The sequence below is a fragment of the Cnephaeus nilssonii genome (assembly GCF_951640355.1).
Source record: "Cnephaeus nilssonii genome assembly, chromosome: 14".
NCBI lineage: Eukaryota > Metazoa > Chordata > Mammalia > Chiroptera > Vespertilionidae > Cnephaeus > Cnephaeus nilssonii.
Genome location: NC_137085.1, coordinates 57,201,204 through 57,217,895, shown reverse-complemented (window position 1 = coordinate 57,217,895; position 16,692 = coordinate 57,201,204). Strand labels below are relative to the sequence as shown.

The 16,692-nt window shown below is 34.2% G+C and overlaps 1 protein-coding gene across 4 annotated transcripts in view; it reads left to right on the top strand.

Annotated features, from left to right (window-relative positions):
* PSIP1 (PC4 and SRSF1 interacting protein 1) overlaps positions 1-14,315 on the top strand; it is a 43,369-nt gene extending 29,054 nt beyond the window's left edge. Inside the window, exons 9-16 of one of the 4 annotated variants that reach the window (XM_079790218.1) lie at positions 4,817-5,045; positions 5,853-5,971; positions 8,571-8,626; positions 9,205-9,275; positions 9,487-9,588; positions 9,702-9,915; positions 11,207-11,312; positions 12,048-14,315. In XM_079790218.1, the coding sequence (XP_079646344.1) occupies positions 4,817-5,045; positions 5,853-5,971; positions 8,571-8,626; positions 9,205-9,275; positions 9,487-9,588; positions 9,702-9,915; positions 11,207-11,312; positions 12,048-12,108 (958 nt within the window). In that variant the 3' untranslated portion in view covers positions 12,109-14,315. The other 3 variants (XM_079790219.1, XM_079790220.1, XM_079790221.1) reach the window with 3 other exon arrangements.
* Positions 14,316-16,692: the final 2,377 nt, after the last annotated feature.

Here is a 16,692-nt window from a genome sequence, read left to right as displayed (position 1 = left end):
AGGCAGCCAATCAATGATTCTCTCTCATCATTGATGTTTCTATCTCTCTTCTCTCCCTTCCTCTCTGAAATCAATAAAAATATTTTAAAAATAATAAAAATCAAATGTTTTGTTTTTTTAAAAAAACATACCATGTAAATCTCATTCATCCTGATCCTTAGATGAGTCATGACACCAGACACAAAATCTAGCTTTTCATGATCAACATAAGGCTTTGCCCTGGATACTTAGGAACTGAAAACACAAGTTATCTGCTCTCCGCTCCCATTTAGACACCCATGTAGATCTGCGATAGGGAACCAAAATAAATATTCCCATTTGGAAAGGAGAGGTTTAAGAGGTGCACAGCATTGTTCATAGGGAATCTGAAATTATGCTCGGAACATACTGGGAGATCTCCCTTGATAAGACCCCAGGTCCCCCTGAGAGTATCCTAGTCCATTTTTCTCCATGGCTTTTGGCTGATTCCTCTGAGAGTTCTGTGCTTTTCATTATCATCCTGAGTTGCATGTGAAAAGTTCATTGGCGAATGTTATCCTCCTTAGCAGTTGAGCAGTTCTTAGTCTGCTTTCAGACTATGATAAGTTAGGGGCCCACAGTTCCTTTTTAGATCTCCATTACTTTTGATGTAGGCTGCTGTTAGTTTTGGTAATAATACTGTATTGTTAGTATGTGTTGCATTCCAGACAGTTTTGTGTGCAGTGTGGTCTCACTGTCCAATCTCAGAGGGAAGGTGGGGGTAGGTGGGAAGATATCAACCAAAGAACTTGTATGCATCTATAATAATCTAAAATAATAAAAGCATAATACACTAATTAAACTGAACATCCTTCCAGATGAAGCCAGCGGCCAGCGGGAAGCCTGGGTTCCTGCTGGCAGCTGGAGGGAAGCCTGGGTCCTGGGTGCCAGAGGGAAGCCGGTGCCGGCAGCCGGGAGAAGGAAGGCCCACCCTTGCACGAATTTCGTGCATCAGGACTCTAGTGTGTGCACAATATCCATGGACACAGACAATAGGGTGGTGAAGGCAGGGGGCAGGTGTGCGCTAGAAGGTGTCAATGAGGAAAAAGGGGACATATGTAATACTTTCAACAATAAAGGCATATTCCCCAACAGGGAACCAACCAGTAACCTCCTGTTTCATTGATCGGCACTCAACCACTGAGCCACACTGGCCAAGCATGCTTATCGTTTTTTACTTAATTACAGGCACTTTGAGTTGGTTTTCCTGAGAACATACCCCTTGGTTTCTTTACCCCATTTGCCCATCTGAAGGAGCAAGGTACCAAATTTGAATTCTTAAGCAAAGGCTGGCAGCTTACCCTTGATTGGATCTTTGATCCAGTCTTTGAATTTGAAAATATTTTACAGGATAGAGGCAACTTTCAACACTGAAATGCATGAAATTTTTGTGTTGGTTTTGTTTTCGTATTATTTTTTTGAACTCATTTCTTTCTTAAAGTACCCTATTTATCTTGGTAACAGCCAACCCGAGATCCCAGCATTCTATCTTGAAACCTCTTCTTTACTGAAAGTCACAAGTTCACCAAATATATTTTCTTGTGAGTTCCCACATGTGACAGTTTTGTCCATCCTATATAATAAGAGAGGAATATGCTAATTATCTGTTACACCCTGAGGTGTAATGACCAGGTCACGGATTTGTAGGAGGGTGGGGCAGCGAACTACAAGTGGGCAGCTGAGAGCTACAGGAGGGGGCAGGGCAGCAAGCTATGAGGGGATGGGCAGGGGGAGCTACAGGAGGGTGGGGCAGTGGGCAGAGAGCTACAGCAGGGTGGCAGTGACCTACTGGCACACAGAATCGTGCGCTGGGCTACTATTTGTATAATAATAGAGTTTAGTTTTCCATCCTCAAAGCCAGATAGGTCACATATTTTATGTTTGGGTTGCTGGTACCACTTTCTTTGTACTAACAGCTTTTTGCTGAGGTGATGGACAACTCCAAAAAGCAGTATCTTGCTGTATTTATTTATTTATTTTTATTATTATTTTTTAAATATATTTTACTGATTTTTTACAGAGAGGAAGGGAGAGGGAGAGAGAGTTAGAAACATCATGAGAGAGAAACATCAATCAGCTGCCTCCTGCACACTCCCCGCTGGGGATGTGCCCGCAACCAAGGTACATGCCCTTGACCGGAATCGAACCTGGGACCCTTGAGTCCACAGGCCGACACTGTATCCACTGAGCCAAACCGGCCAGGGTGCTATATTTATTTTTAATTCACTCTATATGTAGGCTGGGATTGGCAATAGCCACTCTCGGCTGTAGATCTGAAAACAAACTCAGTGGAATGCACAGCTAAACTGTATAGGTTCTTTTGAAACTTCCGCTCTCCACCATGGGAACAGCATGTGTCTGTCAGTGACAGCTTCTCTGCAGTGGGTCCTGAAATGACAAGACAGTGGAATAAGCCCAGAAGAAATGAAGCCATCTCATAACGCTCATGTAAATTAAGAAATATTTGTTATAAGCCACTGAGATATTTTGAGTGTGTTTGCAGTAGGCTTTGCTAATTTATACATTAAAAGACTAAAGAAATTTACAAATACAAATTTCCTATTGTAACGAACTATTAAAAAGGAAAGTTGTCACTGGGGAAGCCTGTTTTTCATGGAAGGTGGTAAGGAGGACCATTGGGAAAATTATTTTTTAGCAAGCAGTGATCATTACATTTTTATAATTCTCTGCTTTGATACTATTCATTAAACCTTGAAATTAGCTATTTCTTGTGGTTTTATGATATACTTTCTAATCATTTTTTTTCTTTAAAAACAGCTGTGTGGTATTCCACTGTGTATTATAATTCTTAAGATCCATCCTATTTATAGATCTTTCTTCCCCTCCCCTCACCTCCCTTTCTTGATCAATCCTCACCTGAGGATCTTTTTCCACTAATTTTTGGGGAAAGGGGTGGAGGGAGAGAAGAGAGAGAAACTTCGATGTGAGAGGGACACGTCAGTTGCTTGCCTTCCATATGCATTCCGACCAACCAGGGTTTGAACCTGCAACCAAGGTATGTGCTCTTAACCAGAAATTGAACCAACGTTCGAACCACTTAGCACACTGGCCAAGGCTATATGTACATCTTTTTAAATACACTATCTTCTATTTTGTACATGTACAAATACATTGGTAAGAATAAATTGCTAGAAGCAGATGTGTTGGGACAAAGGTTATTTGTATTTTTAATATCTGCTTCCATCCATAGGGTTGGTAACATTTTTGGGGAAGCAAGTGGTCAGTAGCTAATAGCCATGAAAATGCTTTTTACATTGTACTCTATTCCTATCTCAATTAAATTGATTATGATAAAAATATTCACATTTGTGGAAATATTAAAGAAAGTTAATTTTATTTCATGCTTTTTCTTTCATCGGTTAAAAGTAAAGGAAGAAATCCATTTGTTATTTGAAAATAAGCATACTTAATGATAGTGATGTCACAAAAATTTCTAGAGATAGAATAATTTTTTTTCTTTTCCAATTGAATAATCTCTCAAGGGTTCAAGGAAACAAGTCTGGTAGGAAGTTATTGGGCAAATTACTGACTTTTTGCACCATCATATTCTCATTTGTCAAATGGAATGGGTTGGACTAACTTTCAACCCATTCCATTCCAGCTTTCTTAAGAGTTATCACATGTGAGAGTTTTACCTTTCTATAATAATTAATCTATAATAATAAAAGCATAATGTGCTAATTAGACCCAACGTCCACAGCAGTGGGGGCCAAGGCAGAGGTGGCAGAGGCCCCTGGCTGCTGCCGCAGCGGTGGGGACCAGAGCCCCTTGTACGAATTTCGTGCATCGGGCCTCTAGTTGTATAATAATATATTAGAGTTCAGTTTACCAGCCTTAAAGCCAGGTCACATAGGTCCCTTCCAGCTTTCAAATTCATTGATATAATTGTGTAATGTGAAAATTTCAGTAGAATTCCTTAAACAGTAAAAAAGGTTTGTCTTAAAACAGCTCATCCAAACTTCAAGTTGTATTTCTTTGTACTTTAGTTGAATACACACACACAAACACAATAAAGTTATGTGGTTAGCATCATTTGATTCTTCTAGACCCTGTTATAACATACTCAGTTTTATCTGCTGTACTTGTTAGCATAAATACCATCCAATGGTATGTTAGGATTAGTGAGCAATTTCAGTAGGTTGACTTGTTTTAGTGAAGTCTGAAATCCAGTGCTTATGGGAATGCTGAAGTTCTCTAGGGATAGGGAGTAGGGAATCCATCGCTGTTGATACTACACTTAATTGGTCATGTAGTTTATAAGTTGGGAGCCTTTTACCTTGTAAAGACTTTAATTCTAAATTACAATATTTGATCATATGCAGTTCCCATGCAATTGTATTTTTCCCAGTGTTTCTACTTTTTAAACATTTCTTATAAATATGTAGAATATAAGTTCAAAGGGTTCAAGGACTATTCCCATCTTGCACATTGCTATATCCACAGAGTCAAGAAAATGGCACCTTGTCAAGTAAGATAATGAGTCCCATTATACAAAAGATGTAAAAAAAAAAAAAGAGGGGGGGTGAGAATCACGTTCCTGTTAGCCCAATGCCACTGTAGTTTTTGAATCTTGTAATTTATATTAAAAGGATGCTCTTCTCCTTTTGTGACTGGATGATGGACTTTCAATTATATTTTACTTAAAAATATTTTAAATAAAAATAAATTATAGCTTATTTTTTAAAAACACTTATTTGGCTGACTGAGAGTTTAATTGAATGATAAGTATTAATTATACATAAAAGTTCATTTTCCATTGTTGCATTCTCTAAAATAGGGTAACTGAAGAAGACAAAAGTAAGAAAAAGGGGCAAGAGGAAAAACAACCTAAAAAGCAGCTTAAAAAGGATGAAGAGGGCCAGAAGGAAGAAGATAAGCCAAGAAAAGAGCCAGACAAAAAAGAGGGGAAGAAGGAACTTGAATCTAAAAGGAAAAATTTAGCTAAAACGGGGGTTACGTCAACCTCTGATTCTGAAGAGGAAGGAGATGATCAAGAAGGTGAAAAGGTAGAATGTTTTAACTATCAAATATTTGTTTTTAGTTTGATAAGTAGTTCTTTTTTTAAAAAAATATATTTTATTGATTTTTTACAGAGAGGAAGGGAGAGGGATAGAGAGCTAGAAACATCGATGAGAGAGAAATATCGATCAGCTGCCTCCACACTCCCTACTGGGTATGTGCCCGCAACCAAGGTACATGCCCTTGACCAGGATTGAACCTGGGACCCTTGAGTCCACAGGCCGACGCTCTATCCACTGAGCCAAACCGGTTAGGGCTGATAAGTAGTTCTTATTGAACCTCAGTATCTTTGAGAAAGTCTATAAATGTGATTACAAGTTAAACTGAATTTCTTTACCTTTCTAAATAAACTTGAGTTAGCTGTGTTTAAAAGCATATTTTAAACTTTACTGTGCATTCTAAATTTATCTTACCTCTTCAAAATTATATGATACTAAGTGTTAATCAGTGTTACTTTATTTGGGTGCCTAGTTGCTTAGGAATTTTTTTTAAGCTATGCGTCTTTTTCTTTGTATAGCCTTGGAGATCTGTAGACCCAGGTTATATAGATCTTTTGTTTATTTTTATATGATTGACACTTCAAAAGCCAAAAATTTCAAATTGGATAGATTGAGCAGTGTAGTTGTCACTAAACCAGTAAGGTACTGACATACTTCATTTTAAGCTAAGGTTATCACTCCTATAGCAGTGCAGAAAATAGATTTTAGTTCCCAGAATCATAAAGGAAGAGTTAAAGTTAGCAAAAACATGTATAATTCTGAGAAGAGCTAAATCCATCCTAATTCTCAAAACAGAAGAGAAAAGGTGGAAGAAACTTTCAGACTGCTCATAGGAGGAATATGCTGAAAGGCCAACATGAGAAAGAAGCAGCAGATAGAAAACGCAAGCAAGAGGAACAAATGGAAACTGAGCAGTAAGTATTTTCTTGTTCTAAATTTTGACTTCTTTCTAAAGCTAGCATGACATTTTTAAACTGAGATCTTTTCCAGACCTTAAGAAGCCTTTTAAAGTGACTTTTCCCATGTGATAGGAAAAAATCTTTAGTATATAATGATAATTCTGTTTTAGGCTCCCTTCTTTTCTAAGTAAGAGGATGAAATTTACTGAGGGTAATTACCCTTTGTATTTTTAATTTAAACTCAAAGTGCAGATAAGATTTTACTGTTAGTGGCTCTGTAGAAAGTGTCTGCATCCTCTACTATTTATTTGTATAATGTTAAATACAGAAAGAATGGAATGAAAGAAATATCCTTATTGTCATACCACCAGCAGGCCACCCTCAAAAGACCAGCAAAAATAACAAAAGCACAGTTGGAAACCCAAAAGCCAGTAAATCTAAAGGCAGACAGGGTTTGCATTAGATGTGTATAATATAAATCTAGTTCAAACCTGATTTCTCTTAAAGTTCTCATACTTGAAGATACTGTATACTTAACATAGGGAATTTTCCCCTTTAATTTTATTCTACAAAATAATTTGATTGGAAGGAAAATGGCAATGGCAATGATAATTAGGCTTCATGTGTTACATTTGTTTTCCTAATTACCTTTAGACTGTCACTTCTGAGTTCTTTCTTTGAAAAAATATTTCACTGGCATTATTCTAAACTTTTTTTAGTAAGGTGATTTTAAAAATATGCTCAAGGTCACTAAGAGACTTAATGATAAGCATTAATTCTTTAGAGTACTCTTAAATTTGTGCTTTTTCTTCATATATTTGTAAGCCAAAAGTCTTTCTTTACAAGTGTAGCATTTGACCATCTGCTTTCTTAGTTTGGAGGATATATAAGCGGTTTCAACTGCTTGAGGGAGTAATAAAAACTGATCTAAAGCTCAGAAATGGTACTCCCTTTTATCTGTTAGACTAGACTTTGACCATTTCTGTGACTAGTAGTTATTTTTTCTTCCTGTCCTTTTCAATCCTCTCACTGAAAAGTTGTTGCATTGTTTGTTTTAACTTCATTGTGCTCTCCAAATTAAGATATAAAATTAGCCATTGCTTAGTAAAAAATATAGCCCAATCCTTCCTTAATAATACAACGTTATCTTTGTGTTTCAGTTTCTTTTTTAATGTCCTCCGAATGTAACTTTCTTAAATTCTAATATTTGTGTTTTCTTTCCTTCTCCTGTTATTACAAAACTTTGTACTTGGACAGTTTTGCTCTGTAAAGCATTTCAGATGCAGCTTGTGTGAAATGCATTATGCAAAATAAAGTTTATTGTATTGTATTCCCAGCCAAACAACATGTAATCTACAGTAATAAAACATATATCTCATTTTGGGCTCAAAGCATTAATCCAGTTACTGAAAAGAAAATACAAGTGGAGCAAACAAGAGATGAAGATCTTGAGACAGACTCATTGGACTGAATTTCCCCTTCCCCCCCTTTGATGGAAGAATGTTCCAGATACTAAATTGAGGACTTCATTAATGGCATTAATACTGTGTTACGATTGTTAAATTTTCTGTAAGGTACACACTACATACTAAGGTTGGCAAAAAGTTTTTTCCGAGCTTAAAATGAAGCTTTGTGTGTGAAAATTAGAATAAGCTGAAAACATGGTGGTTGTACATTATTTCATTTAGAAAATATAAACTTTAATTTTGTTTTGAAGTTAGGTGTTAAACTGGAATAGTTATCATACCCCAGATAATGGGGCAGCTGTGCCCTTCCCTTGACATTCCTTTGTTGTTTAATTCTTTAGAATCTTAATTGTTTTTTTAATCGAGAAATTAAACATAGCCTTGTTAAGAACAAAAATGAAACTGTAACCAAAATTTTAAAATAAAGTTTTTTTTAAAAAAACACACCCTGATTTTTAGATATTTTTTGTTCTTGTCTATTCGAATGTTTATAAGGCTCAAACTCCAAGCCAAGGTACTAGAAATTAATAATTCATTTTAAATGGTTATTTACAATAGCATAGTACCTTTTCATTTGTGAAATGGTATGTAAATGTTAGTGAATATCATCTAAGCTTGACATATTGGCAAAAACATTTTTATAAAACAATATTATCTTTTAAACAGCCTATTTAATGTGGAAATGAACTTCAAACCCTTGAAATTAACCTTCGGAGATATGGGAACAATTAAACCAGTCTTATATAATATGTTACTTTTTAAAGTAAGTGTGATGTGGAATTTATGAAACAATTATAAGCATTCTCTTCTCACTATGGGCCTGTCAGTTGGCCCTGATACTGGTCTTGCAACAATATACAATTTACTGTTGGGAAAAAAATTCACCATGGCGACTATTGAAATTTTATTTGCGATGCCAATGAAACATTAGATTGTTAGATTATTTTTAGCATGTTTTTACAAGTTTTGCTTATATTTATAGCAATTAATGCTATGGCATTGCAGAGTTCTAAGAATCAGTTACTTGTGATCTAGGCTATTGACTTACTATTTTAAAAAAAAAGATTTTAACTTTACATAAGGGATTGTGAACATTTGATAGTCACAAAGTTCCAATGTTTTCAAATATTTGTGTTAACATTTGATAGGCAGAATAAAGATGAAGGAAAGAAGCCAGAAGTTAAGAAAGTGGAGAAGAAGCGAGGTTAGTTATTTCACTTTCTAAGATGATTTAAGTTATACATAAAAAGGAAATCAAAATTTTCTTATGTGTAGGTTTTAAAATATGTCATTTCATGTTCTTAAATCCTACAAATAAATTTTAAGTCCCTAATGGATTCTATATACCTTGCCTTGTATTATAAGTATATAATCAGGTGAACTTGCTAAGGAGTCATTTATTTTCATGCTTATTATATGATTAAGTCAAATTTTTGTAACATTGCCAAAAGCTAGATACTTTCCCATTTTTTGACAAATCTGGTTTCAGATAGAAATTGTTTTTCCTTAAACGTGTAAGGTGAAGCAGATGTTTAAAAATTAAGAGTCTATTGGGTACGGACTGCTTATTTTACAAATATGAAACTAGATGGTGAGTTTTCCCTTATATAATGAATGTTGCTTTCCTAAACCAAATACTAAGAACAGCAGATAACTTCTTAGTGATGCAGGAAGATTAAGAACATTTTAAAAATTCACCAAATCTTTCCATTATACTTTGCTTGTTATACAGAAATACTGGTTTTGGAAAAACTATTTACTGTTGCACATTTTAATTTATAGAAACATCAATGGATTCTCGACTTCAAAGGATACATGCTGAAATAAAAAATTCACTCAAAATTGATAATCTTGTAAGTGTTTACCTCATTTAAAATACAGTACTGCTTTTATAGCTTCATATTTTCTCACATAGTTTTATAAATATGGATAAATTTAAGATAAAAGGGACTATCACTGGTTATTTTATACTGCCTTGTTATTTGAAATTTTAAAAGTAATATTTAAAAATAGGTCATAAAAGGTTGTGGTAATTAACAGTTATAAAATTACTATTTTATAAAGGATGTGGACAGATGTATTGAGGCCTTGGATGAACTAGCTTCACTTCAGGTCACAATGCAACAAGCTCAGAAACACACCGAGATGATTACAACACTGAAAAAAGTAAGTGATCTTAAGTCATGCCGATTTTTAAATTTCCTCAAAACTACTTCATTAAAAAGTACCATTTAAAAATCAATTGGGAAGATAATTATGAATGTATTTTGTTTTCTCAGATACGACGATTCAAAGTGAGTCAGATTATCATGGAAAAATCTACCATGTTGTATAACAAGTTTAAGAACATGTTTTTGGTTGGTGAAGGAGATTCAGTAATCACACAGGTGCTGAATAAATCTCTTGCCGAACAAAGACAGCATGAGGAAGCAAATAAAACCAAAGATCAAGGGAAGAAAGGGCCAAACAAAAAGCTAGAAAAGGAACAAACAGGTATGTATGTGATAAATTCTTTGTTGGGACTGCTTTTAAGAAAATGGCTTTGATATATGTCATTAATACCTTATCTACATTAAATTACAAAAAGGTCTCTTCTGCATATAGCAGAATTTAGTAATATACTTAACCTTAGCTTCTGATTTTTCTTTTCAAGGTTAAATTAAATTAAGTAGTAAATACTAGTGTTTACTATTAGAGTTGACTCTTGAACAATGTGGGCGTGAGGGGTGCCAACCCCCTTTGCAGTAAAAAATCCACATAGAACTTTTGACTCTCCCCAAACTTAACTACTAATAGCCTACTGTTGACTGGAAGCCTTAATGGTAACAGTCAACTAAAACATGATTTGTATATGTATTAAAGACTATATTCTTAAAGTAAGCTTGAGAAAAGAAATTGGTATGAAAACAAAGAGAAAATATATTTACAGTATTCATTGAAATACTACAGTTCGAACCCATATTGTTCAAAGATCAACACTATTAGTAGTAGTTATTCTCTTAATTGAAATTAGGAAAAATTTCTTACCTACACAAAAGTAAAGAGAAATGAACTTTCTATGTCCCTCTATCACCAACTTGAGCAGTTATACAACAGTAAGTGACCATTTCTATCGTATAGCCCCATCAAGTTTTTCTGTGACATCCCTGAAGTTTATTTCAAAGCAAATTCTGGATAATACCATTTGAACCATAAATATTTTAGGATGTTATCTGGGATAGAGTCTTAAAACAGAATCAGTACCTGAAATTCCATGTTATTGAAAGTCATAGCAGCAGCTGCTTAATGTAGAAAACAACATTCAGAAGAAGTTGGATTTTTGTGGTCATTTATTAGGGAATCTATATAGGTGTTCTTAGTTGTTAAGTTTACATGGAAGCCCTTACTGTTTACTTAGTAATAGGGCACAAAATCATGTTAGGAAGTACTATTTTTGACATTTTTTTGTTCTAAAATATCAGTAATGATGTATGAGATTTTATTGTTTATTTTCTCTCTGAGAAAAATAATGAATCATAATGCTCCAAAGAGCTGTACTACCCTCTTGCTGATAACAGTGACAAATGGAATAATCAAACTAATGATATACCTCCTGTTCCTGTGACTGTGTGCAGCAACCCTGCTTCTTACTGTGTGCCTCAGCTCTACCCTAAGGATTACAAATAAAACATATTAAGTATAAGAAATTTCAGGGCCATGTTTTATTTTTGACTTTGATCTTTAGAGGATATCTAAAGTATTAGAAGCTCTAACAGTCTTTTTTTTCATTGGACTCCTTCTAAAGGTTCAAAGACTCTAAATGGAGGATCTGATGCTCAAGACAGTAATCAACCACAACACAATGGAGATAGCAATGAAGAAAGCAAAGATGAGACCAGCAGTAAGAAAAAGTGAGGACATGTTTTAATGGGTTGTAATGTGTTTGCTTTTTATATCACATCATTGTTCCAAGGTTGTTTGTAGAAGTGATTATATTTTGATCAGTTCCTGTATTCAGTAAACAAGATGCAAATCAAAAAGGCAAAATCATAAAAAATCTTTATTTCCCACTAATTTGCCACTGTATTCAAGGGCATAGCTAGGCAGGAATCCAGTTTTTAAAAAATAACTATTCTTTCTTGGACTAAGTTAACTAAATACACCTTTAATAATTGACTTAGGTTCATACTTTCTTGAATTGTGACAGGAGAGAAAAAATTAGATCTAGAGTCTCAGGATATTTTGTATTATGATACCCACTCTAGATATGGAGCCATAGTTACCATGTTCATGGTTTGTACCACTGTATATTAAGACAAGGAATCAAGCATCCCTTCTAATTCTGAAATTCAGGGAAATCCTGTCTGTGTGTAACATCCCATCCTTTCAATAAAGATGGTAATATGTTGGTATCACAGGTATATAGCATTTTCATGTTCTCTAAAGAGAATTCATTTTAAAGTAGGAAATGATGGAAAGGGCCTGATGCTTCCCTGAGGTACAGTGCTTGATCTGCATATTATTGGGAAGATAGAACATGGTAAATAAAAGTTTCAACCAAAAATAGTAACTCTAAATCTTTGGTGATTTCAAAAAAATCCCCTAATCCCAGTTGTCACACCTTTTTCCCCCCCACTTTTCTTTAGGCCATCCAGTGAAGAGAGAGAGACTGAAATATCTCTGAAGGATTCTGCGCTAGATAACTAGGTTGACATACCTGGAATATAAAGAACATTTGAGAAGTTTGTAATGGTTTTCATTAGAAATATTTAGACTGCTGAAAGTTTTAAATTTTTATAAACATAGGTTTTGATGTTTAAAACTTGTTTTAGGGAGGAAATCCCTTTATCTTTGTTTAAAAGTAATTAAACATTGCTTAATTGTACTTGTGCAGTATTAACAGCTCCATTATACAGTAAATGTGAGGGAAAAGTCATTTAGGAAATTTTGAGCTGCTTTTTAAGACATTGGTTGTAGCATATTTTCAATTAGTGTATGTATGTTAATGTGTAATTGATAGTAGAAAAAAATTACATTTTTAAAACGGCTACTTGTATAAAACTTCCTCTTTTCCCCAATACTGTGGGTTTTGTGCATAGTTTTTACAAACTTGGATTTACCAGACTGTCTTTTCACTGTTTGTGGTTTTTGTAGGTTACACATTTTTATGGTAGATAAAATGTTAGTTCTATATAATTACTCCCTGCTATCTAAAATTAAAATCAGTCTACATTGTGCTATATTATCTGCTGCTTTGTAACAATGTGTGGTCTGTATGCCTTTTTGTATGAAAACTACATTACCAACTGACATTGAACTAACAATTCCACAAGGTACAAAACTCATGTTAACTTTAGAAGGTAATTTAATATTGTGGCTGGGAATTTCGCAGTCACATGACTTTCCAGAATGGCTGTATATAGGAATGAATCTGGCTCTAGGGTTCAGCCATCTAATAAGATCCTTTACATGGACTGTATAGCTGAAACTGAAAACTAAATAAGTTTATTTTTGAGACATTTCTGAATTTTTTTAAAAAAATCACCCATTACAGTCACTGAGGGATATTTTTTTAATTGGGAAACAATCCATGATGCTTATACAATAAATGATATATAAGGAAACTAACCTATTTGAAAATGGCCATAAAGGAATTTTTTTTTATTTCTAGATCATACATGTGACAGGACTGTAAAAATTGGAAATATTCGTTGCTTTGAAGCAGCAGACAAAGGAGTGGCGTTTGGCTTTTATTATAGTCTGAACATTCACTTACATGGAATAAATCAGGGTGAACCAAGTAACCCAAAAGACTTAAGGCTAACTTTTAACAGATAGTATTTCTAAGATCATTTGATGAGGTCAGTTGGTGGTTTTAGTAGCTAATCATACTTCTGTTTTGAAACTATGAATATGGAGAAAAGGCTTTTAATGCTTAAGTGTTTGCATGTGGCATACATTGTATGTTTTGACTGCTCAGATAATTTTGTTTTCATCGATTGATGAAAAGTTAAATTATTTCAGTAGTTTGAATTTTAATTTTGAGAGGTCTTAAAATGGAAGCTAGGACTCTGTTTTGAGGGAACTTTTGCTATTATATTTGTTTGATCCTTAGCACAATTAAAATTTGGACAGATTATTCTAGTAAAGCCATAAGTGTTAACATGTAAACTTGTTTTGATTAAAGAATTTTTTTTATCAAGCTGTACTAGTTAATTTTACTTCTTTTTGCTATGTACAAAAATGTGTTGAAATTCTGGATTCGCTTCCAAGGGAGTAATTTCTTGGTGTCGTCACAGATTTCGTGTTGTTTGGAGAGACAGGGAAACTAATAAGCTCAAATTGTCAAAAATAAAGGTAATGTTATTTTTGGTTCACCCTCCCTTTTTCTTCTGTGACCCAGCAGGTCTTCATAGCTTACCAAGAGTATGTTCAACTTACAACACTCTAACCAGTCTTAATCCTCATTTAAAGAAATTTTTGTCAATGATTCACGAAATCTCAGAACTCTTAAGAAAAAGTCATAAAGTAATTACCAAGAACTTTCAGGAGCATTTGCTTAATTTAAATTGTGCAATTGGTCAAAATTCCACAACTGGACAAGTCACTTGAAAGATAATTTAAATGAGAGCTAGGACTGCTCCCTTAACCCCCCACCCCACATTTTTGGTATGTTTTTGTAAAGCATTTTAACAGAGTAAATTAGGTTTGACTCAGCAGAATCAATTGTTGGTTTTCTCACATGCTTTGGAAAACTTTCAGAAGTACAATCTGAATCAGAGAACCTGAATCAGACTTTATCTGTGTAAACAGCTTGACTGGAATACCTTCAGCCTTATAACTGCTGTTATGTCATGTGGTTTCAAGTAGTAGGATAATAAAATGGACCATAGTGTACTCACACACTTACCTGGTTGAAGATGCCAGGTCAAGATGAGGTGGCCTATAGACAAAAGCTTCTACAGGGCTTTGAAGGCTTCAATAACAATTTTGTCCCACTGGACTGGCCAGAGAAAGGGTGATCTATTGGAAATAGCAAATCCATAATTACACCTTAAGAAAAGAACCTACTGTATAGGCAGAAATGTGTTCAGATTTGTGCTGCGTATAACCTTAAGAGAGGATAAGACATTGTGATGTGATTGGAATAAATGTCAAATTATCCTTAACCCTTTGCACTCGCTTGCTTTTTTTCTCGATTCCTTTATTCTAATGCTAACCGTGTCGAGTCATACTCGACATCCGAGTGCAAAAGGTTAAAGGGTACTGGAGCCTGAAAAAGATGTTTAAGGAAATAGGCATTGCTTTTATAGACAGTGATTTTGTGCATGACTATATCCATTATTATATCAAAATCTAATTCATTTCTAAATACAGAGGATGTTAATTCAAGTTCACAACATTTTCACATTTGTTGTCTTCATTAGATAAAATAAGTAACTTTAGTCATGTTGTATTTAACACTGAAATTTGCAGCTATAAAATCCCTGACAGAAGGTATGTTTTATGCCTGTGTTAAAGTTGGGAGATCTGTTTAACTGATATATAATACATTGACAAATTCTGGGAGTAACCTGGTTGGATTAGCCTTTTAGATTTTACCAGGAAATGAGAGCAGATATCTAAGCCTTTGTAACATTGGTGAAAAAAATTAACCTTAAGAAGCAGGATAATATTCTAAGTAAGTGATAAAACAAGAATTTCAGTAATAGTATTATTTTAACTAATAATCTTTTTTATCCGCTAAAATAAACTGATTGGCACCAGAAATTATCAATGCTTCTGATAATTTCTGGAATTTTGGTTTTGAGAATATGAAGTGGTGAAGATGAGTTTAAAAAATACATACTAATGTAAAACCTAAGAGGAACACAGTTTAACAATAAATTCATTTTTACTTGTAGAACTCTGAGGAATTGGTTAAATCTGGTTTTCCAGCAGAATTTTAAATCAGTACAATTTAGCATCGTTGGAAACATGAAAAGTAAAAATTTAGGCAATAGCTTATTGGGACCAACTAACTGCTCACTTATTTATATTGATTCTCTGGTGTACTGACTGAAATCAGTGAATAAGACACCGCTAGACATACTAGAAACAGGTGTTGTGGTCTTGACAATAGACTTACCGTATTTTCCGGCGTATAAGACTGGGCGTAGAAGATTTTCCTGGGTTAAAAAGTCGTCTTATACGCAGGAAAATATGGTAACTGGATATGTTGCACTTAAGTCCATAAAACATTTTACTGCCAATCTTTAAAACATAGGCTTAGAGGCTTCATCAGTTTTTTATTTCTATGGTAAATGTCTGTTCTTACCCATCAAGGAAGTGTGGAATTCAGTTGAATTTATAAATATAACCTAGAAGGAAAGTAAAGTTTTAAATAACATTTTAATTTCCCACCAAAAAAACAACAGGTTTCCAGAAAACATTTCAAAATAGGAGCTACAATTTTCCCTGATAATCTAGACCTTGGAATTTATCATAGTTGCTCTTTGGCCCAGAATGAGAGAAGAGAATAAATAGAATTATCATAGGGAGCCAAAAGAATGAAGACCTGAGCAGAAAAAAAATGATAGTGTTTTCTTTTTATATACAGAATACTGAGTATTATTGCCCAAGAATAAGTGAGCCAGAGCTAGCAATTCATAAGATCTTGATTTTCCATGTCCCAGTAGTCATAGTACATGAAATCTTTGAATCATAAAAATATTAAATCAACACTTTAAACTCATACCATGTAATTCACAGTCAAAAAATGAAACTTCAATTTAAATGGTACTTCTGTAAAGCTATGAGCATATATATTCAAGATATTTTTGTGTTCATTATTCATGTAATGAATCTACTATTAAATTTTTAGTGTATTGCACGGCCAGGATGGCTCAGTGGTTGAGTGTCAATCTATGAACCAGGAGGTCATGGTTCGATTCTTGGTCAGGGCATATGCCAGGGTTGCAATGTGGGGTGTGCAGGAGGCAGCTGATCAATGATTCTCATCATTGGTGTTTCTATCTCCCTCACTGAAATCAATAAATATATTTTAAAATAAAATGTTTATTGTACATAGTTTCTACCAAAACAAGAGCCATCTGTGAGATTAAACTACACAATAGCTATTAATATTGTATTTATTAAATGATCTACTTTTATTCTTCCTCATTTTTATTAGATATTTGAAAAATCTTTACCTTGGAAGCCTCATGATATATGGTGTAGTTCACATTCTTCAAATAATTTTCAAAGTACTTCCAACACTTGATGTAACACCAATTGAATTTTGCTAATGAT